Below are 23,876 nucleotides of genomic sequence, written 5' to 3'. Positions count from 1 at the left end.
ATGATATTTCCTCGAACGTTTTCTTTGGGCATGTGCTGTTGCTTCTTGTTACCTAACTTGCAAAAAAACCACTATAGCCCCCTTTATCTGTTCTTCTGGTAAGCAACATTTATCATCTAATGTGCATACCTTTACATCTTTTTATCTTTTTCTGCTAGTTAAGCTCTATTCAGCAACTTCAGATTAACTGAAAATTTCTATTCTCTATGTTATTTATCACATTGCAACTGAAACCATAGAGCAATTCAATGATTTATGTGACTAGTAATTTTATGCAATATATATTCTGTAAATTATTTGTGCCTGTAAGCCACCACTTGTGAAATGCTGGACCAGCTTCTCTGCTGAAATTTATCTACCAGCTCAGCCCAGCAATGACCTTTCTCCTGTCTCTTTCTAAAGAACGTGGAACCCCACTCCTGAATGCCTCACTGTGTTCTGTTCTGTCCTTACTTGTAGGAGGACCACGAAGTCCAGTAGAGGGAGCATGGTATGGGGTTTGGCTGTAGCTCTCTGGGTGAGGGCTCAGAAAGCTCCATGGAACTTTTCTCCCCACTTCTCTGCAAGAAAACAGAGGAAGTTTCACAAAAGGACAGCAGAAAAATTTAAAAGAGATATAATGCAGAGAGCATTCTAGCCAAGCAATCACATAATACTATTTCTTATTTCTCAAAAATATTTTCTCAGTCATACAATTACGGAATGATTAAGTGTTTTGGGTTGGAAGAGACCTCAATGATCATGCAATTCTAATCCCCCTACCATGGGCAGGGACACCTTCCACTAGACCAGGTTGCTCCAAACCCTGATCAGCTTGGCCTTGAAAACTTCCAGGCATGGGACAGCCACAGCTTCTCTGGGCAGCCTGTACCAGGGCTTCAGCATCCTTACAGCCAAGAATTTCTGCCCAATATCCCATCTAACCCATTCTCTGTCAGTGGGAAGCCATTCCCCATTATCCTGTTCCTCCAGGCCCTTGTCCAAAACCCCTCTCCAGCTCTTACAGCCCCTTTAACATGGAGCTAAAGCCACTGACAGGGGGTCTAAGATCTCACATTTTCTTCCTCAGGCTGAACAATCCCACTAGCACAAGGGACACAAGGAAGTGACATTTGGGGACACAGACTGGGTTGGTATCCAGGGCTCTGGACTGTATTTGTGTGTAGATGGAGTTTGTTAAGTGCTGTAGTATTAGGCATTCTGAGAAGATTAAGCATGATTCCTAATCCTACCAGATCCCAGCAACAAACTTAGCATGGTCAAGTATTTGGAGGCAGCAAATGCTGCCTGCTGTCTTATTTTAGGAAACAGCTTTAAACATTGCTTTTAAGGGATCCCTGGTGCATGTTTGCTGTCTTGGAAGCAGAGAGAGGCTGGGACGAGCATCTGTTTTCTGGGCAGTGAATTTTCATTGTGCTGCAGTACATGGAACATGCCAGAGCTGAGCTGAGCCAGGCCACTGCAGTGTGTGCAAGGCGCACCTTCTGCCAATACCACCCTTGCACAAGTACCACTTTGCTGTTGGATTTATCCCCCTTGGAATTGACTGCATTTTAATTAATGATCTGAAAATCAGAGTTAGGCAGGCTCCAAATGAGCTTGAGTGTTTTGAAAAGTGGGCTGAGTGAGATATCAAGCCAGGGTCCAATGCATTGCTCAGGGAAGTTATTTCTGCTTATTTTCCCTGCATTTAAAACATATTATAATCTGTTTATTTATTTATTCATTTATTTATTTTTAAATATGCCCTCATTATAGTCCTTCAATTGGCCTGGAATTGTTTCAAAATCGTGTAGATGTGGCACTTAGGAACACGGTTTAGTGGTGGCCTTGGCAGTGCTGGTTGGACTTGATGGTCTCAGAGGGCTTTTATGACCTAAATGAATCTATGATTCTTCAATTCAATACATGACCAAGCTCAGCTGCATTATAATGTTGTGGAAAATATATCAAAAGGTTTAAAATTAATCTTTTTGAGCTAGAGTTTGTCTGAACAGATAACCTGTGATGCCTGCTTTGTTGATATTGCCTACAGAGTGATTTTGGATGCTGTGGGCTGCTTTATCTATGCTATGTTCAAAAAGCAGTCAGTAATTTGTCTGCTGCTGTCCAAACCCTCAATTTTCATAATCCCTTCCTCATAATTTATCAGTGCATCTTTACAATGAAGGATACACACATTTTAACAGTAAAAACAAATTCTGTCCCCATGCCAAGTGAATGGACATTGCTGCTTTTTCTCCCCAGCCTCATCCTGTCCTGTCACCATCCTCCCTCATACAGCCATGGTGCTTTGGTAACCTCAGATGAGGAAGGTGAAATGGGGAAAGTGCAAGCATAAGCTTGACAATATCTCTTTTTACCACAGTCCTCAAACAGAAGTCACCATCTTGCTGACTGAAAATTGGGGCTGGATGCTTTGCTTAGGCAAGACATCTGACCTTTGGATCACACAACTTGGGTTATGAGTCCATTCTAGCAAATTAAGGTCTTAGATAATTTTGGGTTTTTTTAGGTTTGTCAGTGAATTTCTTTATTATCAGGAAGACTCTGGAAGAGGTAGGGGGTGGCTTTTTGGGTAAATAGTTAGTGATCAAAACACAAAAGAAAGTCTCCTGGCATTCCAGTGGAGTTTTTGTGGGGATGGGGAGTTTTTGGCTGGGGGTGTGGGCTTTCCTGTTCAGCATTTTTTGGGAGTTGTGGCATGGTTGACACCCAACACAAGTTGTGAACTCGGACCCGTGACTTGGTCGGGGTGGGTCATACCTTCCTTTCTCCCATAAAGGAGATTGAGGACAGTGATGCTGAGGGAGTTTGTGTACTTGGCTCCAGGATTTTGCTACGCTGCAATTTGGCACTATGGTGGAATCTACCTGCTTCCCCTGCTTCTGCCAGCTGCTCCTTGGTAGTGCTGAGATCGAACACCCCCCCTCAGTTTGCAAAAGAAGCAATTTCCTTCCTTCCTTCCCTACTGGTGCCATGAGGGGATCATGGCACACTCCCACTCTTGGCCTCTCTAGAGTGGCCGGAGCACCCTGCCAGCCATGGTCATACCTACACCATAAGAAAAAATTGTAATTGGGTTGGAAGCTTTTGTTATTGCATTGGGTTATGTTCTAGCCTGATATGTACTTTTCTAGTAAAGAAGCATTATTCCTTTTTCTACTTTTTTTTCCTTTTATTTTTTTTTTCCTTGAAAGCCACGTAATTTTGAAATTACAATAATTTGGAGAGAGGGGTGTTTTCTTCCGGTTCCAGGAAGGTTCTGTTATAAATGAAAATTGACTCAGCCAAATTAAAAATGAAAATAAATTTTTAATTTTAGCAATCGAATTCTATCTGAGGCAGCCACAAGGAAAAGAGCAGTGCCGAGCCTGGGGTCGGCACTGCTTGTGTCACAAAGTAGACAGCCTCAGCAGAGGGTCCCTCTCTGCCCACACCCCACCCTCCTGGTACAAGCAGTTTTTATAGGAAAAATTCCGCCCGAGGCCAGGGTTTCGCCAATCATTCTTTTCTTCCATTCAGAGTCCCACATATTGATGAGATTTATTTTCTTGGTGTTGAGGTAGAGCAATTCAGTGTCCAGTATTGATGAATTCTATGATGACGTTATGGGAACCTGGGATTCACATGTATCACCTGGAAGATTTCCATTATTTCCAGTCTCAGGTCATTGACACGATGATCAGCGCCTGGGTGTCCCTGTCTGGCTTTGAGATATGGCCCGTCTCCAGATGAGCCACATACATTTGCTTGCAAATGAGGTTTCAACATAGACTGAGTTTTACCTATGTGGGGGCAGCTTCTAATATAGACATGTGTTTTCCAAAAAATACAAAATATTACATATACCATATTATAAGTGGTGCAAATTACATTCACTACACATAACAGTTCCCACCTTCCTTGGCAGATATTTGTCTATTAAACCAAGACAGAGACATCTTTTTTTTATAGCTACTGTCATCATTCAGATTACCCCAGCAAGGATAATCAAGCCAGCTTTACTCATGGCAGCCTGGAAAGAACCTGCTGTACAGGGAAGGTCCCTGTGGGTTTTGCCACACTGTTTTCTCCCTGTGAAGAGACACAGGACATTTCTTACAAGCCTTGGGGTTATCTAAGTGCCAGGGGGACCTTGTTGTCTGCAGAAACCTCTGTCATTGTGCTTGTGGTCTTGCTGGTGTTACTGGTTTTTGTTAGCATAACTAAAATGAGTTATTGGAGAATTCATTGAACCTTTGAAGCTGTAATTTGGGAAGACAATCTCATGGCTCATTCATTCTCATCATGGCTCAAACTGTGACAGAGGTTGAGTGTGTGGCAGCTCTCTGGAATTGCAAGGTGCTGTAGAGGGGACAGTTCCAGTTCATGTGAACCAATCCCTGCCAGGAATGTTTCCTTTCTTTTCACAGTAGAATGGTATTATTTGTAGAAAGGTATTATTTGTAGCTGGGGACTTGTGCCACAGCCTATGACATCAAATACAATTTCTGATTTCCAGAGGTCTTGACTGTTCACTTTGCTTCTTTCTGTTGGCTGGAAGAGGAATTGTCAGGGAAAAAGAAAAACATGGGCAAATGGCTCAAAGCCCTCATGCTACCATTTTCTGAGCAACTTCTGCTCCATGTGCTGGCCCCCTCTTTTCTGTTCTGTAGTGTCCTTAAGTAAGAGGGTTATCATAGTTTGACATGGGAGGAATTTGGGGAAGTGAGGCAAAAACTTTTTGTGGTACTGACAGTCTATTGAACCGCTGAGAAGCTGGACATGCCTCTGTGAAAAACACATGTTGAAGACGAAAGAAATCTGAGAACTTACAAGAAGGTAACAGTGCTTCAATCCTCCCCCAAGTGAGAGGAAGGAACAAGATGCAAGGACCTAAAGGAACAACACGAAGACATCGAGGTCAGTGAAGAAGAAGTCAAGTCCCAGATGGGAGCGATGGGGAGATGCCTTGGTCTTGGGGCTGAAATCCTTTTGTAAGCTATGGAGAAAAAGGTTCTTTTTCCCTATAATGCATGAAACTATGGGGAGATGAAGGGTGCAGATTGATATTGAGCAAAGGCCTCCATGTTAAAGTAAGCAGATGTGAAAGTAGTTGTGATCCCATGAGAAGTTTGAACAGAGAAATAGAGAAGAGTAGTCCAGTGCCCCCAGGAAAAGAAGATTTCTGTTCCCAGGGATAAAGATGATTTTAGAGATAGATAATGAGAACTTTTGCCTTTGAACAGCTTATCTTTAAAACAATACCCCATAAGTCAACATAGCCCATCAACAAGCTGTGGGAAGGCTTGTGGAAATGGGAAGGACTTCACAATGGCAGGATTCCCCAGGCGTCTGCTATTCGTGATGAAATTGAGAGCCACAAGAAGACTGGTTTTTTCCTCTGTGGAGAAATCTCCATAACATTAAGAAGAGGCTCTTCTCTCCCTGAGTGAACTGAAGAAAGACTATTTTAGAGGTGGTAAACTCACTGGAAATTTTAGGTTTTGTTTCTTTACCTTGTCAGTGGGAAAGAATAGGTGGGGGGGAGGAAGACTGTTCTGAAGGGCTTGTTTTTGATTCTTGCTACCTTTTTTCTTTTAATTACTTCCAATAAAATTTTCTTTATACCCTTTTGCCTTTCTCCTAATCCTACCTCACAGCAGAAAGTGAGTGCATTGGTGATTGGCCAGCACTGAACCCGCCCCACTCTTTGGTGCATTGGCTGGGAAAATCTCAAAATTGGGGAAATCTGAAATTGGTGAACCAAAATGACTACGGGGGGACAGTGGCTGAGATCCATTGGAGGACTGTGTCCCACCATTTGCACTGCTAATCCACTGGATAAAGGAAGTCCTACAAGAGGAAGGGAGGACTTGAGCATTTCGGAGCTTCCATCCTTACCCAGCTTTGGGAGTGAAGGTGGTGAAGTCCCATCCAAACTCAATTTAAATCCACCTGGCTTGTCAGATTCTCCAATATTTGCTGCAAATGCAGCTCTGACCTGACACTGTGGCACCAGGAGAAAAACCCAGGGGTCAAAGATCTCACTGTTTCCAACTGCCCCCCTCAAACTCTCACCATTGCTGGGATCTGAAACCCATCCTCCTCAGCAGCTTCTGGCAATACTCAGATATTTGCCCTTCCTTTGGTCTCCCATCCAGACACCCTTGTGTGGGTGACCTTCTTTTTCTCAGTTTGGCACAATTTGTCCTTCTTCAGATCTGGTTGGGTTTCTTGGATATCTTTGTTGGGCTTCTTCCCACAGAGAAACTGGCTGCATGTTCCATCCTGCAAGAAATGATTTTGGGAGGTGTCCATGGAGAGCTAAAGACATGAGGATTTGTTTAGTACAAAGCTGAAAGGAGGTTTATCCTACTTAAGAGCAGATTACTGACCATGACATCCATGGAAACAAGAGTTTGGGACCAGAGAAGGATAGAAAAACATTAGCAACTCACTTTGGGAGACTTTAAATTAAGAAGCCAAGAGCTTGCTGATCAGGTCTCCAAACTTCTCCTCCTCCATCCCATCCTTCTCTGGTCTCTTGAATGACTGTGGGGGTAATGCTGTGCTACTCCTCTCCCATCTCATGTTCATCAATCCTTAAGGATGCAATGATATGGCACATCAGTGTCCTCCCTGATTGTATGTCCCCCAACATGATATGCACCGTGCAGTGCCCCTATTCATCTCAACTTGGTTAATTCCTCACTTCACAACTTTTTACCCCTTCAGAAAATGCATCTCCAGGGGCTTCTGGAGCACCACCCTCCAAACCTTTAGACTCTGGGAGAATTTTATTTGAATCAGAGAATCACAGAATTATTTGGGTTGGAAAGGACCTTAAAGATCCTATAGTTTTAACCTCTTGCCATGGGCAGGGATGCCATTCACTATATCAGGTTGCTCCAAGCTTCATCCAACATGGCCTGGAATATTTCCAGGGATGGAGCATTCACAACTTCTTTGGGCAACTTGTTCCAGTACCTCATTACTCTTTCCTCAACCACTAGTGCACCAGCCTTAAACAGGGAATTACATGCTCTCTGTCTTCCCATGGTTTGGGGCAGGACTATTCAGTCTGTAGGGAGCAACTAGGAGAACCTAGTCACATCTCAAGGGATGAATTAAGTCGGCCTCGTTAAACCAGAGCTGAATTCCTGGGCTGATAAAGTCATTCAGAAGCCCTAACTCCAATTATCTTAATTGCACTCCAAAATTAATTCAAACCAAACCAAACCAAACCAAATACGTAATGAAGAGTACTTTAATCCCTCATCATTATTATCAAATTAATAATCTAATTGGGATGTTAATGCCATTTAACTAATCCAGTTTAAAATTAATTTGGATTAATTTGCTTGAGATCCTTCACTAGTACATGAGCTCTTATCAGAGCTCCTGGAAGTCTGCAGATACAATCTTAGTGATTCTGCATATGCATATCGTTGCAATGGACCCCTGGCTGGGTAATAAATTACATAGACTCCATGTATTAGAAAAGGCTGATTAATTTAATTTATTAAGAAACCCATTACTTTTATAGACAGTTATGATACAGGTAGGCCTAATTTGTCCTCTAATTAAAACACTGTCACCATTGACTAATTAGGAAACCACCCTTCGATAAACAAATCTCTATAACACAATCCACATGTTCACAATACCAGGTACAGCAAATTAAGATAAGAATGGTTTCTCATTCTTTTCTCTGATCTTCTCACAGACTTTAACCAGAATGATGCCTGGGAAAGCTGTGTTTTTCTCTGTGGCCAAAGAGCTGCTGGTACATATGCACTCTTCCCTAACACAGCTGACAGTGCATGGAGCAGGTCCTACCATGTCTCTTGGGGAGCTGGGGGAACTAGAGCAGAGTGTTACCCATGTCTTGGACCCACATTTGAGTAGTCAGAATAAAGGGAGTTTTCTGTTCCAGAGTAATCACTGCAAGCCCTGAAAAACTGTAATTATCAAGCTGTATTTCTTCCCAATGAAGCATAAAATAGACCTTATCCTTCAAAATTTAGGTTCATTAAGTTCTTCCCTGAAAGAATTGTCCAGCCTTGGCACAGACTGTCCAAGACAGTGGTGGAGTCCCCATTCCTGGAAACGTTTAAAAGCTGTGTGGATATGGCAGCTGGGGACATGGATTAATGGTGGTCTTGGCAGTGCTGGGGGAGCATTTGGACTCCATGATCTTAGAGGGCTTTTCCAACCTAAACAATTTTATTGGTTAGGAAGGCCAGGATCACCCCACACCTGGGATCCAGAAGGCTTCATAACGCTTTTGAGAATGAATCATTACTGCAGTCAGCAGCCAAGGCATCAGCCAGCATCCTGACCATGCCAAAGGGAATCTCAAGGAAGTCAACAAACCCATGGCTCAGCTCGGAGACCACAACCCTGAGCTGCTAACAGCTGCTTTCAGACCACAGGTCATACACATTAACCTCTGAGAGGAGAAACTGCTCTTATTTCACAAAAAAAAAAAAAGCCCCGTGTGTTGTCTCATGCTCATGCACACACCAGCTTGGTTTGGACCCTCAAGTACTTTGATAAATATTAAATGTTTGGTTGACTCATAAGATTGGAATTGTGAAGGAATTGTTGGAGGATGTGGAAAAGACAACTCATTTGAGGCAGGATGGAGGATAGTCCCACTCCTTGGCACCTCAAACCCTATTCCATTAGGCAGTTTGACTGCACAGCAGGAGGCTGTGCAGAGTCACATTATTAACTTTCCTGGAAGTTTGGGAATGGAGACTGACATCTGCCAGGTGGGGAGGGAAGGAGTGAGACAGTGGGAAGAACCCAGAAGGAAAGATGGAGTTTTTGTATTTAAGAGTTTCCAGAGGGAAAAAGGTAGAGTCTAAGACCTATAGTATCTAGAGACTTTTCCCAAGTCTCTCCTCTGCTACAGATTTCCTTCTCAGTCTTGTACAAGCTCTCTGGTTCCTCTGTGAGTTTTGGCCAGATCATCCGGATGAGAGCAGGCTCTGCCACAAAATGAGGACCTTTTTTCCTCAGGGTTACTGCAGGGGACAGCTCTTGCAGAAACATTACCCAGATCCACCAAAACTTGAGGGACTCCATTGCTACCCTCCAGCTGCCCATGACTTAGAGCAGGGTGTAAAAATCACAGATTCAAAGACTGGGTGACACTGGAAGAGAACTCTAGAGGTCAACATGCCCAACCCACTGCTCAAGCAGGACCACTCAGAGCCAGTTGCCCAGGACCATATCTTACCACAGAATCACAAAATTATTTGGGTTGGAAGGGGCCTTAAAACTGATCCTTGTTGGAGCAAGGACACCTTCCACTAGACTAGGTTGCTCTAAGCCCCATCCAACCTGGCCATGAACACCTCCAGGAATGGGGAAGCCACAGCTTCTTGGGGCAACCTGTGCCAGGCCCTCACTATTCTTATAATAAAAAGTTTCTTCCTTGTGGCTAGTTTTAATCATCCCTCTCTTAGTTTAAGACCATTCTCTCCCTTGTCTTATCACTCCAAGCACTATCCTGTGTTCTTTCCTTTCCTGTCCTCCCTCCTCTTTCATTGGGATGAGCACCAAGACAGCAGGTGGACGTTTCGTAGGGAGTGTTTTTACAGATGTGTGGTGTCTTAGCACAGGCAAACTCTCCCATCAAGGCAATTTGACCACTCAGTGCTTCCCTGTTGCATCGCCCTTCCCCTCTCTTGTCTCCCTGCACACACACAGCCAGAAATGCAGCAGTTTCTAACACGCCTGAGCATCTTGCTTCCCTGTTTATAAATCACTTGGAGATGAAATGTTGTTTGGAAGCTGAAGATGAATGCAGAAAACATTGATGCAAGCTGAGATTACTCAAAATGAGCAAATGGTGGCAGGGGCCTTGGGCATTTAGTGATTCAGCCATCTGCCTCTTTCCTGCCCAGAGCAGTACTGCCCACCTGGGCAGTACTGGGACTTGGTTTGTCCATCCCCCTCATTAGGAGCAGCTGGAATGGGCACATGTACAGTCAACAGTGCTTTTGTACGGGTGGAAAATGAGTCACGATAGAAGAAAGTAAAATACACTCTCATGATTAATCTGCAGTTTTAGCAGCTTCTAGGAAAACACATGCACCATTAACTGCACCCTGAGTGCAGATGAAATCAGGGCTCTTGGAGGGGTGACACTTAAATGCATAGGGCTTTGGTTGTTCTTGAGCACAAATGTCTTTGAGTAGTCTGGAAAGGCATGGTGGCTCTGTGATAACAGAGCCACAGAATTGTTCAGGTTGGAAAAGCCCTCTAAGATCACTGAGTCCAGCTGTTCCCCAGAACTATCACAAAGGCCATTTAATCATGTCCCCATATGCCACATCTACATATTTTTGAACAATTTCAGGGATTGTGGTCTTACCACTTCCCCAGTCACCTTGTTTCAATGTCTGACCTCTCTTTCAGTGACAAAATTGTATGATGACTAACCTTGGAAGGATTCATCCTTCCCTGCTGCTGTGAGCATCCTCAGCATCCACAGAAATGCTGCAGAGATCTCAACATTCAGTTTTGCTTGCTTCTGCCCAGGCTGTGCAAATGCTGACTGATGTTGGCATGGCAAGGTCTTCTTGGTGCCAGAGCTGGAGGGTGGGTTTGTCACACCAGCTCCTCTCCCCTGGGCAGTCCCTAACAAGCACAATGGAGATCAAATCCCACTAGTCCCTTATCTCCCTTTACCCATCCCCTCTTGTTCTGTGGTACTCATTCTCCCATGTAGTATAGCCCAGGCTTGAATATCACTTTCAGATCAGCTGAGGATTTTAACAAGCTGCTTAGTCAGCCCTCAAGGGCTGGCCATGAGCTGCACTGTATCTGCAATTCATGCTGCCCATCCCTAAAATGCTGGGCATGGGCATTCTCTGTTCCCTCCTGACAAATTTGCAGCAGCCTTGGGCAGACATCCACTGCTCTTTGATGGACCTGGGCACCCAACACAGGCACAAACATCTGCATCCTTCAGGCTTTCCCCAGTAGCAAGGAAACCATCAGCTTCTCTGTTAGATGTCTGGGAATTAGATTTCAATTTACCATGTGTGAAAACATCCAGGAATCACCTGGCACATACTTCAGCACAGGACAAACCTTTGATCCACACCAAGTTGTTGGGTGGGACACAGGCTTGTGTTGTGTAAGTAGGTCAGAGTGATTATGTACTCCCTCTGCTGTTCTGGTTGTGGGATCAAGAGGTACTGTGTGGAAGAAATCACCCTTTTCTTGCTTCCCCCCCATATTAGAAAATGTATTGGAGGACATTTTAAACAAAGTTGGTTCCCAATAGCACCTAGACCACTTCAAGGTAACATAATGAACCGTGCCATTGGAAAAGTAATTTTAGGCCAACAGGTAGGAGGAGATGGAAATATGGGCAATGAAATACATCTCATGAAAAACAGGGGAGTTATTCTAGTTAACCATTTCCAATAGAAAGGCATGGTGGGTGCAAGACACTGCCCTTCAGGAATACCTTATCTACTCTTCATAGCCAGTGGTCCACCCTGCTAAGGTTACAGCACTAACTCTGACTCCTTTTTGGCTTCATCTCTGTGTCTAGTTGGTGAAGACAGCAGAGCTGGACCCTCGGCAGAATTACCTGGTGGGATTTCATCCCCATGGAGTCCTGCCAGCTGGAGCCTTTCTCAATTTCTGCACAGAGGCATCTGGCTTTTCCAAACTCTTCCCAGGCATCACCCCCCACCTGATGATGCTTTCCCTGTGGTTTCGCATCCCGTTCTTCAGGGACTATTTGATGAGTGGAGGTAAGGAGCATGGGCCTCTGGCAAGCAGTGGTATGTGTGGGTGCTTTTTTGAGGAACACAGTGAAAATGCATGGGGAAGAGGAATCAAGGGTCTGTTTTTCCTCATCTGGGGCCAATTGGATCCCATTCATGGATGCATCTATTTGAGATGGCAACCCAAAACCTCTGAAGTTAAAAATTGCCCTCCTTGCCATTATCTCTGTTGTTCAACTCCATAAATTGTCTCTGTGCTCAGGGCATCACTGTGCAGGTGCTGTGTGCAAAATGCAGAGCAAATTGTGAACAGAAATGCTGAGAACTGCAGGCCAGGATGTTCTGTATTTCTTTCCGTAAAAATTATATTCAGGCTTGGAAATTATGAGGAAAAAGATGCTTTTTCTGAAGTATCTGCTGCTTCCAGGGAAGCAGCATCCAGGGACAGAGGATGAAAATAGCAGTTCATGCTGCTGCAATGGAAATGTGGCAGGGGAAAGATGTAGTGAAGAGGACAGGAAAAGGTACAGGTAAAAATTAAACTGAGAGAGGTGGAAGGGAATTTAGAGAGATTTTTGGACACCAGCAGGATGACCTCCATCTCTCAGCAGTGGGCTTGGCAATTGTCACTTCTCTAGCTGAATGTGGGCAGAATTCAATAGGCTAAATATAGGCATCCAGTTCCATCTGATGCACCCCAGGGCATCCATTACCCTGTTTTCCACATAAACTCTGGCTCCTGCTGCCAGAGTATTTACATGGAGAGTGAGAAATCCAAACAGTGAGATATATGAGACACTTATGACCCAGTGAAGGAAGGTTTAATCACTGTAATATTGGAGCTGGATGCATAACTAATTTTGAGGTCAATTGAATCCGTTTCACAATAAGGTTTTAAAGTGCAAATTATTTCAGCCCCTGAAACAAGGATTTTTTTTTTCTTATTAAAAAATATTGTCAAAACAATGTTGCTTTGTCATTTCTGAATTAAAAATTTCTATCTTATTGAAGTAAACAACACCAGGGGACCAAATCCTTAATCAAATTTCACTTTCAATTAGCACCATCCACTGAAACGTATGTGTGTTTTGACCTAAAGCAAATGTTTCTCTGACGTCAGAATTATTCAGAATTGGACATGGTCTCACTTGACAACAAATTGTAACAGATTTTTTCTAGGACTTAAGTATAGCTAGTTCCAAGTTTATTTTTTTCCTAAATTTCCCCCTCACTTCTGAGCCAGACAGCAAATAGATAATTGTATACTCACCCGGAAGAGCTGTGTGCAAATCTAGCACCTTTTAAGGGAGTTGACCTGGGGTTTTCAGCTCTTAAAATAACAATTTTAGCACCTGTCCAGAGATGGATTATGGGGAGAAAAAGGTGCAGAGCAAACCACTGACAGGTGGGTTTTACTTTTAATTTCTCTCTGCTCTCCAGGCCTCATCCCCTCTGACAAGGAGAGTGCATCCTACGTGCTGCAGAAGCCGGCGGGTGGGAACTTGCTGGCCATCATTGTTGGCGGGGCACAGGAGGCACTGGATGCCCGTCCAGGATCCTTTGTCTTGCTGCTGAAGAACAGGAAGGGATTTGTGCGCCTGGCCATCCAGCACGGGTGATGAACGGGGTCCAGGGTGCTGCTTAATGGGGTGTTTCTGCTTTGGAGAAGAATGAAGGGGTTTTGGAATGGGCTTTGCTAATCATGACACCCTATTGGTTTTGATTCCCTGCAGCACCCCCCTGGTCCCTGCCTTTTCCTTTGGGGAGAATGATGTCTACGATCAGGTGAAGAACCCCAAGGGCTCCTGGCTGCGGAGGACTCAGCATTGGCTCCAGCAGATCATGGGCATCTCCCTTCCCCTCTTCCATGCACGAGGCATCTTCCAGTACAGCTTTGGGCTGATGCCCTACCGACGGCCCATCTGCACCGTGGGTGAGTCAGTCCACAGAGCTCTGACACGATGCCAGACACACTCAGGCTAGACAAACTGGGGAAACAGGGACAGTCCCTGGGTTGTGCCATCCTCCTGCCAGGCTGAAGCCTCATGCCAGGCAGCACAAGCAGTGGTAGACTAGAAATGTGCAGTGGTAGACTAGAAATATGCTGCAAAGCAGCACTCCAAACTGTTCATGTTTTGGCAGTCTGGTTTGATCTCATGACAAATCCCAGCCCATCTGGGCTGTGCTGGGAAAAGCCCCGGAGCAAATGTGGCCAACCTTATCACTCCTGTGAGATGCAGACAACCCCAATACCACAACGTGGTGACAAAAAGCACTGCAATAGGGTTGCATGAAATGTCTTCCAAGGCAGTCTTACAAACACAAGTAGGACCAGCAGGTCAAGGGAGAGGATTCTGCCCCTCTGCCCCACTCAGGTGAGACCCCCTCATGCAGTGCTGCCTCCAGCTCTAGGGCAAGAACATCAGAAGGATGGGGAGCTGCTAGATACTCTGGAGATGCTCCAAAGGCTTGGAGACAGGCTGGGAGAGCTGGGGATGTTCAGCCTGGAGAAGACAAGGCTCTGGGGAGACCTTAGAGTCCCTGCCGGTGCCTAAAGGGCCTCCAAGAAAGGGGGAATTTGAAGGGCAAATTTGAAGGGAATATGAAGGGGGATTTTGGACAAGGGCATGGAGTAACAGGATGGCAGGGTTAGATGGATATTAGGAAGAAATTCTTGGCTGTGAGGCCCTGGCACAGGTTGCCCAGAGAAGCTGTGGTTGCCCCTCTTCTCTGGAAGTGTTCAAGGGCAGCTGGGACGGGGCTTAGAGCAACCTGGTCCAGTGGAGATTGTCCCTCTTCAAGGCAGGGGGGTGGAATGAGATGATCTTTATGTCACTCCCAAGCCAAACCATTCTGTGATTCTCTGAACACTCAAGCAGTTTGCAGCTTTGCTTACTGTCCTGTGCAGACACATCTGCAAATCCAACCCTATTTGCATGTGAGGAATATGAACCATTTTCACCAGACTCCATGTCCATGGGAGACCAAATTTCAATAAAATCTTTGGTTTTGAATAAATTTTTCAACATCTCCATGCTTGTTCCACCAGTGTGGCTGATGCTCTGTGAATTAATTTAATTTAAAATGCTCTTTGGAATGGTTAGAGCTTACACCACTGATTAAGTTTGACAACCAGCAATTACTTCTAATTGTATTACAACCTGTTTGGATTGTCTCAATGGTTTTATAAGGTGTGTAGTATCACACGGGCTCTTCACTAATTGGATGAAGAATAGCCTTATAACATGTTGAAACCCTCTGTCACTTGACAAAAACAATTTGAGCAAGAGACCAGAGCAAAAGAATCTCATGGATCTTCTCTGTCCCCTGCTCCTGGTAGCTCTGGGAGATGGAAAGGCTCTTCTAGAGATAGGAATCAAAATAACTAGATTTTCTGTTGAATAAAATGTGATTTTTAAAAGATAAGTAAGTACTTGGTTCCTAATAAAAATCAGTTATTTCACAGAATCTTTAATCTGAGCAAAGTGGAAGCACCTTCAGTGCAAGTGTGTTTAAATAGTGTGGGGCTCCCCTGTTCCTCATTTTTGCAGATTCCCAGGGCCATGTGGAAACACGGAAAACTCAACCCAGATATTATCCTGTCTTTATGTTTTGTTTGTCTGAGATGTGAGAAGCAGCTCTTGGGACTGCACTGGGATGCAGCACTTCTTACTTCAAAAGGCTACGCAGAGGGTCTTTGACATTAGCCAACTTTGCAGATGGGTAAACTAAGGCAAGGCCCAGTGTGATCCTGGAGACCAAGAGCTTGGTCAGGACCTGAGCCACCATCCCTCCTTGGTTGTGCTGCCTCCCAGGCTCCAGGAAATAACTGGTCACACTGACCTGTCCATCCTGGATAGGCTTGTCAGCGTTCAGGAACACACATAATCACAGGATATGATTATCTGCAGATGCTTTCATTGAGAGCTCTGGGAATCAGGGGTACAGACCCAAATCTGACTCTGACATGGCTTTTGAGCTGAACGTATTTTATATTCTATCATTATATAACTGCATATTAATTATTAAACTTATATTGTTCTATTGTATACATTGACTTTATTCAAGCATGAGTTTCTCATGATCTTTCTTAGGCCCCTGATCACAGTTTCTCATGATTATTCTTACGATGAAACAGTGATTATATTTAATTACTAAACAATCATCATATCTAACAATTATATCATTTATCATGTACTAGCTACACAGGTGCAGTTCTAGCAAGGTACAAGGCCTACATGTACCCAGGGTATTTTTTTCAGGGCCTACTAAGCTTAATTTTCCTTCTAACCCTAAATCCCCATGATTTTAAAACCCTTTTACTATCAGGCTGACCTCATCTCTCTGCTAGGATGAGCAAAGTGTTCAGAGGTACCTGACACTGGCTCCTGCTAACAACTGTACTTCTTTTCCAGTTGGGAAGCCAATTCCAGTGCAGAAGAAGCACAGACCCTCTGAGGAAGAAGTTGATGAAGTCCATCAAAAATACCTAGATGAGTTGTCCAAGCTCTTTGAGAAGCACAAAGCTAAATATAATGTCCCAGAAGACAGCCACCTGGAATTTATATAGAGTGCCTTAAGCAAGGTGAAACCATAGAGATCAAGCTCCAAATTTGCCCCTTCTTTGGAACTACTTCACAACCCAGCATAGTCACAGTTAACACATAGTCTGTATAGTGTAGGGAAAATAGCTTGATTTTCCCAGTATTTGCATGGGTGTAGAGACAGGTTTTTCATTTTTTCTCCATGTAGAACACATAAAATATATAAAAGAGAAGGAAAAAATCCCATCTGTGGTCAGCACAATTGAAACTCCTCAGCACAAAAATAACACTTCCAATCTGGCATGGATGCCAGTTTATACAGATATTTCCAGGCAGTTCTGAATTATTGAAATTATTTCCTTTGCATTATTTTCATTTTGAAATGGGATAATGAGCCATAATTTATGATGAAGGCATATGTTTTTTTAAAATAGAATTAATCTAGATCAATAAAAGAACATTGTTTGTTTGGTGCTCTTCATGTTTTTAATTGCTCTGGGCTCTTTTCTCACCACCTGAAGCAGTTTATCAGAAAGGTCCAGCATCATGCCAAGCACCCTCAGCAACATGATGCCATAGCCCATTTGCACAAAATAAATTAAATAAGTTCCATTAGAAATATGTATTGAAGCTATAAAATATTTCTAATTATTATAAAGAAGCCAGAAGCCACTCTGGCAGTCACACCACCAGAGCTGGGATGGAGCCTTGGCAGCTCCACTCTCCATACTCAGGCTGAGCTTCCTCACTGGCTCAACCCCTGGTTTCCCATAGCACAGTCTCAGACATCCAGATCCTTCAAATAATTTAATCATGCAAGAACAAAATAACAGCTTGGGGTGAGAGATTCCAGATGTGACAAGGAATCTCCAAAAAAAAAAGAAACCCTTGGCCTATGTGGCCTTTTTATCTGAGTGTGTGGGAAAGTCTGGGCTCTTCCTGCTGAGTCCTTGGCTCCTGCTGTGTCCATCCACCTGGCTGTGCCACAGGTCCCTGTGCCTCTTGTTTTGCAAAGGGTCAGCAGTTGCCTCTTGCCACTGGATCTCCAGCTACACCTGGCTGCCCCTCAGCTGCCTGCTGCCTACTCTATGTTCTTCAATAGCTAGTTTAGAAATATAAATTAGAAATAAATTTATAATGTCTAGGGACTCATCCAAAGGGCTCATTGTACCTGGGCTCTAGGAGTCCTGCTTCCAAGTTAGTTTAATCCCAGGCATCCCTGCATAGGAACATGACTGGTCACCAGCTATGGTAGCAGGGTCACTGTGCATTTTGTTTTACAAATGAGACTATTTTCTTAGGAAAGAGGAGCATGACTAGGACATGGGGGAATGGAAGTATAATTTGGGCTGGAAATATCCATTGGGGTTTGGGGGAGCCACATTTGGCAGGTGATCAAGGCTCTAAGTAGATGCTTCTTTTTGATACCTAGAATTTCATTAAACTTTTCACTTAATGTGATTTTGCAGAGTGGAAGTTTCAGGTAGCAGGAAGTCATCTGCTCAGTTCACCCTTACAGAGTCCTGATACTTTAATCTTCTTCTTTCTCCCTCCTTTCATTTCTTTCTCTTCCTCACATTCTACTCCCCACTTGTGAGCAGCCACCAAAAATCCTGCAGATCACATGCACATTATTTTTGTTCTTGAAACTGCAAGAAACACATTTAATAAGAAAAACTTGTTTAAAAATTGAAAACTTTGTCTCAGCTGACAATACCAGGTCATAATTGGAGTTTATTTCCTTTTCCTACCTCCAGTCCTGACCAAGGTTGCAAGGATTCCACCGGATTCTTAATGTGAATAACCCCCTGCAAATCCCTCCCATTCCCAGAAAACAAGCAGCAGCAAGGAAGAATTTAGTGGAGTCCTGCTCAATATTCTAAACTCCAGCAATAACACACTAAATCCAGTCCAATAAAACAGGTCACATGCTATGATTTATATTTTTCTTTTTGTTTTATTCTTAGTTAAGGACTAAATTAAGAGGTGCCCAAGCAGGAGGAATATTCTCTGCACCAGAAACAAACCAAAAAAATGTATCTCCCACCCTTTTCTCTTGGAGTTCATCACCATCCAAGCTTTACCATAGCTCCAGATTTTTTTCTCTATCCTTTCTTCTGCCTTTCCTTTTACATGGCCATCCACCCAGAGATCTCAGGAATGTTGCCATGGCCTTCTGGAAACATCCCAGTGGAGATCAGTGCCAGAGGGAAGTGATGGGGATGTCCTCAGAATCACAGCACGGTGTGCTGTGGGGATGGGGGAGGTCTCCAGGGCTGAGGATGAGGAGCTGAGATCTCAGTGCAAGGGGAAAGAGAGCAAAGGTGCTGCTGCTGTGTCACTGTCAAGACAGGATAGGAATGAGAAGACTTTGACCAGAAGGCTGCTGAGAGTAAAACTCTGCTTTATTCAAAATACACTGCTCTTTTATACAGAGTTTCGCGAGGACCAACTCCATTGGTCCTGAAGTGAAAACAACTCAGAGCATTGGTGCAAAGCGCCTGATGCATAGTGATAGAACTTAACTATAAACAATGTGAACAACAAGAGAGATAAAGAATTATTTACATTCTCTCCAGCTCCTTCCCAGGCTTCTGCCTGGATAGAAACTCTCAGTTTCTTTCTTTGACTGAATCTGAGTCCCACACTACTGAGGTGGAAATCAGCAGTGAGGGGAGGGAGAGGATTTGTGGAGATGCGGTGATATTTTGTGGATGTAGGAAATGGAGAGGGGAGGATGCAAGGTCACAAACAAGGATGGCAGATATTCGTACTGACAGGAGGGGTTTGGTCAGTAGGAGAGACTCCTACACCACTGAGAAGCCATGTTAGAAGGTGTGTTCCCAATTGTCCACAGAGGCCTCAGTCTTACCCTTTCGGGGCTGTCAAAGTGATGCTCCTTGTGCCAGAGATACACCTACCTGAGAGGTGGGCTGGCACATCATCTTCCTGGCTTGGATACCATTCTGAAAGAGAGAAAAGGCAGAAAATGTGTGGTCAGGAAAAAACCTCAGGGAGGCATGGGAAGGAGGATGCTGGAGTTGTCTGAAAGTTGTTAAGGTGGTCGTAGGGATCCAAAGGTGAAGAAGGACCACAGTGCTGGAGAGGAGGAATCAAAGGAGAGTGTTGGCTCTATGTAATTGGTTTCCTTGAAGGTCAGTTTTATCTCACAGACTGGAAAATACCCTTGATCCATCAGAGACCAATATAACCCAGGTGTTAAATATAACAATAAGAACAATAATTCTTAGGCATCCTTGTAGCCAGAACTATTCAGGGAGCTCAGTACAATGAGAGGTCCCATCTCAAGAAGCCAGAGATGTCTCTGAGGAAAACACTATAAACCAAGAAGCTTTTCTGCTATTTCAGCACAAAAAGGGGCAAATATTTCACACAGAGCTGTCTGGAGGATTAAAATTCCTCTGATGGTACACAAGGCAGGAGAAGGCTAAAGGAAAGTGCTCAGATCAACCAAACCAAACAATGCTTAGGTTTGACTCTTCAGCCTGAAACTGGTTTATTTAGAGTTACTCCAAAGCACCCTCAACTGAGGGACCTACAAGCTGTCATTCAAAATAAGGACCACTTAAAGCTAAAACAACACTGTATGTTCCTTTCCAGCATGCCCACTCCCTACTTACTCAGCTGGTTTTCATCTGAGAAGCCCAAGAAGAGATATATCCAATTGCCTTTCTTGCAGAAATGTCGAATTTTACCCTTTTTGGGACTTCTGTGGAAATTCTGAATTGGAAAATACAATAAGAAATAGAAGTGTGGTGATTCAGTATTCCCCTCCTGCCTGTCTCTTCCTCCCACCTCTTCCCTCTTGATCTCTCCTGTATTTCTGTTGCCAGAGGCTCTAATCTGGATTTGCCTTACTTAGCAAGTTCAGATCATGAGGCTCAGAAGAAAACCTCTGGTGACTGATGAATACAAAATATGGACTAATTCTCCAAGAGGAGGAAAGCCAAGCAAAAAATGCTTTTTAGCCCTTCTGCAGCTCTACTGCTGCAAAGTTGTTTTATTGCCCTGAGAATGGGATTCAAAGATTGTCTGTTGTTGGTAACAAAATTAAAAGGTTTTCTTCTGTTGCAGAAAAATGTGTGGTTTCTGCTCAGGGAAAGATTTTCTGCCTATAATTCAATAAAGTCCCAAAATGCTCAACATCCCTCCCTTATGGCATACCTTTCAATAAAGGAAATAAAATTGCAAGTGCATCTGAAACCCATCAGTTTGCATTTAAAAAAAAAAAACAACAAAAAACCAAAAAGACAAAAAAACACTAAATCAAATCAAGAAATTACTTTTCTTTTGTATCCTTTTCTATTCAAACATTTGGAACATAACATTTAAAACATTTAGAAAGCATGGGTCTCCTCATGAATATTGACATATATTTTTTGGGATAATCTGTTAGTTCTGTCTGACTTGTAACCAATGAACTCTTTTCTGCATCTCCCATCATGTGAGCTCACGTCTTGACACAATCTTTCTTGGAGAAAACATCTGATACAGGATTTTGGCAGACCATCCTGTTCAGATTATAAAAACCCATCAGTGAAGAAATAATCTACAATCACCAACAAGGTAGGAGAGTATATATTTGATTTAAGAAATCATTTGGTATGATTTATCCATTTTTCAAGCTTGTGCTTGGTTTTACTCCTACCCACGTCCTGACCCCAGCCCCCTTGGGGATACTAAGCCATTAAATTTGGGCTGGCAACCTACTGAGCCACTATGTCTTTGGGGCACAAGGGGTTTGTGTGTTTCAGGCAACATATGACCTTCAAAACAGAGAATGGACTTATCAGGTGGGAAAGCACCTGTAAAATCAGGTAGTTGTGAAGCAGCATCTTGGGTGTCAGGATACAAAATAATTCCTGTGAGCTAAAAGGGTTCCTATTTTATTAAATGATAGGAAGCCAACAAAATACAGTCCAAACATGATTTTAATGAGCAATTCCAAATGCACAGAAAATTACATACAGAGAGCACTACAGGAAGGATTTGAAATCACTTGGGTTTATGAAATGCTTGCAGAAAACTATGAATGCACAGAATATCATGCATTCACAGAAGAAAAATAATGCAAAGAAAAAAAAATGTTTAATTCTTGGTGAAGAAAGTTTTCTGATCCCCTAGAATTGAAAGGGAACAAGTGCTAGCAAGCAGTGCTTTCATTTTCATCACTGCCAGCAAGAACAGAACTTAGTTGCTCATCACAAACAAAAGCTTAATGGACAAAGGTGCGTGTGGATGCTGAGGAACTCACCTCCACACCAGTTCAGAGCACTCTGAACTGGGAGAGCAGTGTTGCATTGTCAGGGCTGTGAGGTCAGGTTTTTCAGAATTATTTACAAAGTACTTAGCTTGTACCTTCTGAGAGGGAGAACCTCTAAGATGCCATTTGGCAGGATCTCCTAGGAAGGCTAAGCACCTCATTTTCCTCATCAGGAACCCCAAAATCTGGAGATGCTCACTCACCAGAATCAGTATATCCCTCAGAGGAGGGGATGAGCAGATTTTTCCATCCTATGTTTTTGACATTACCTACAAATCCCACAGTGTGCCTTGCTTCCAGGAACTGCTTAACACGTTACAAGTAAATAGGATCTATAATCCCTGGAGAGGTAGAACAGGAGCTACTTTAACACCTCTATTCCTGCTGGGCTACTGTCAACCCAAGATCATGAATGTCACAAGGCCAGAGAGCAAGAACAAATATGACCTGTAGCCCAGATTCCTAGATCACCTAGTTCCATGTGATTTGTGGCTGGTCAGAGGAAGACAATAGCAAAGCTGAGACCCAAATCCTCCTGAATCATAGAATAGCTCACCACCCACATTGTAAAAAACTTCTTCTTTATATCTAATCTGAATCAATCCTCTTTTCTATGAATACTTGTACTTAAACATAGAGGGAAAGAAAGAAGAATATCAATCTAGGAAGAAAGAGGCCAAACAAGTTGAAATTACAATTCTTTTAAAGCAAGCAAAGCAGAATGGCTAAATTATTATTTAAAAATTATAAATAAAGAAGTGATAGCCAAATTTGATAGGTATTTAGGTTCAAAACCTATTCTCTTCCTTGAAAGTCCAAATGACACAGAAATAATCCTCTCCACATTAGTCCCATGAGTCAGGAGTCCCTACAGCCCCACCTCTTCTTTCAGTAGCCATCTCTGTTAGTCTCTATTTCTCTTCCCCTTCTTTTTCAACCTGCTATTTGGCTTCTATTTGGCCTCAGTTCCCTTGTGGGAACTCTTGCAATTATGTTGTATCAGACCTCCTTGTGTCTGGGATGTTCACGACCTCCTTGTGTCTGGGATGTTCACGTCCTTTGGCCAAAGACTGAGATGGAATGGATTTCACATCTTGCTGAGAGCAACAGCACAGAGGTCAGGGCAGCCCTGACACACCACGCTGATGATAATGGGATATGCTTCTGGTTCTCCCTTGCCAAATTTTAGGGCTGGCCACGGCTGGAGCAGCAGGCAAGGTTAATCTTTGTTGAAAGCTTTAGTTGGGTAAGGAGGCCAGCTACCACTTCACTTTCATTTGTATTGACCAGTGCAGAGCATTAGAAGTATTAGAAGCATTAGAAGTAATGAAACCCAGTAACAAGCAAAGCCATTGGATGTAAGGTTGATCCTGGGACCTCTGGGGTCTGATCCAGCTAGCTCTGGACCCCCAGCCCCTCTCAGTCTCACAAGGACAAAAGTAAAAGATGGGAGGCACTCTTTCCTCTCGGGAAAAGAGTCCCACTTTATGCGGTTATGTGTATTTTGGATAATTTGTGCTTATGAGAAATAGATATAAAATACAGTATGTTGGTAAGAAATATTCTTATAAGGTTTCTTAAGCACACAAGCTGGAATCAGGAGATTGCTTCACTGTATTTCAAAATGACAGCTAGCAGCAGAGAGGACCTAATTTGCAAGCGAATGAATGTGGCTCCAGGAGATGGGTCCTTCTCCAAGGTGATCCGAGGAACACCCAGGCATGAATACTCGATAAATATCTAAGATTGAGATAGCCAGAGCCATCAGGAAGACACATCTCAATGCCAAATTCCAGTAACTTGATGATTGCCATACATCACTTACGGTTGGTTTTGTTCAGCTCAGCTGCAGAGAAAAGAAACTACATTAATATGTGAATCTGAAAAGAAGAAAAGAAACCCTGCCTCAGGCAGAATAGATGGTATAAGAACTGCTGGGACAGAACAGTCAGGGTGAACATAGGAGATCTGATGCTGTAGAAGTGGGATCTGTGTTTCACCCAGAGCCGAGCCTCGGCACTGTCCTTTTGATTGTGGCTACCTTAGATTGAATTTCGGTTATTAAATAAAAATCTATTTTATTAATTATTAATTTGGTTTGATAATTTTAACCTATAATAATCCCTTGATAGGAGCTGCTTGGGAAAGAAGGCGGCGTCCCAGAGGAGCAAGAGACCGAGTGCTTGGTGGTGGGAGATTTTAAACCTGGGGGAATGGGGAGCAGAGGAAAAGGATCCATGGCAAATGGGATACAAGTGATGGGAGGGATGAGGGGAAAAACTAACCCAGGCTAAGACCACCACCACA

General features: G+C 43.5%; 1 protein-coding gene across 1 annotated transcript in view; it reads left to right on the top strand.

The window, feature by feature from the left end:
- Positions 1-16,757, top strand: part of MOGAT2 (monoacylglycerol O-acyltransferase 2) — a 28,096-nt gene extending 11,339 nt beyond the window's left edge. The window contains exons 3-6 of the mRNA XM_021532463.3: positions 11,564-11,768; positions 13,182-13,356; positions 13,475-13,674; positions 16,157-16,757. Coding sequence (XP_021388138.1) covers positions 11,564-11,768; positions 13,182-13,356; positions 13,475-13,674; positions 16,157-16,311 — 735 coding nt within the window. The 3' untranslated portion in view covers positions 16,312-16,757. The remainder of the gene's footprint in view (positions 1-11,563; positions 11,769-13,181; positions 13,357-13,474; positions 13,675-16,156) is intronic.
- The last annotated feature ends 7,119 nt before the right edge of the window (positions 16,758-23,876 follow it).

This window comes from Lonchura striata, chromosome 2, assembly GCF_046129695.1.
Source record: "Lonchura striata isolate bLonStr1 chromosome 2, bLonStr1.mat, whole genome shotgun sequence".
Classification (NCBI taxonomy): Eukaryota; Metazoa; Chordata; class Aves; order Passeriformes; family Estrildidae; genus Lonchura; species Lonchura striata.
The sequence above is the reverse complement of the archived record's forward strand: the minus strand, read 5'-3'. Positions and strand labels throughout refer to the sequence as shown.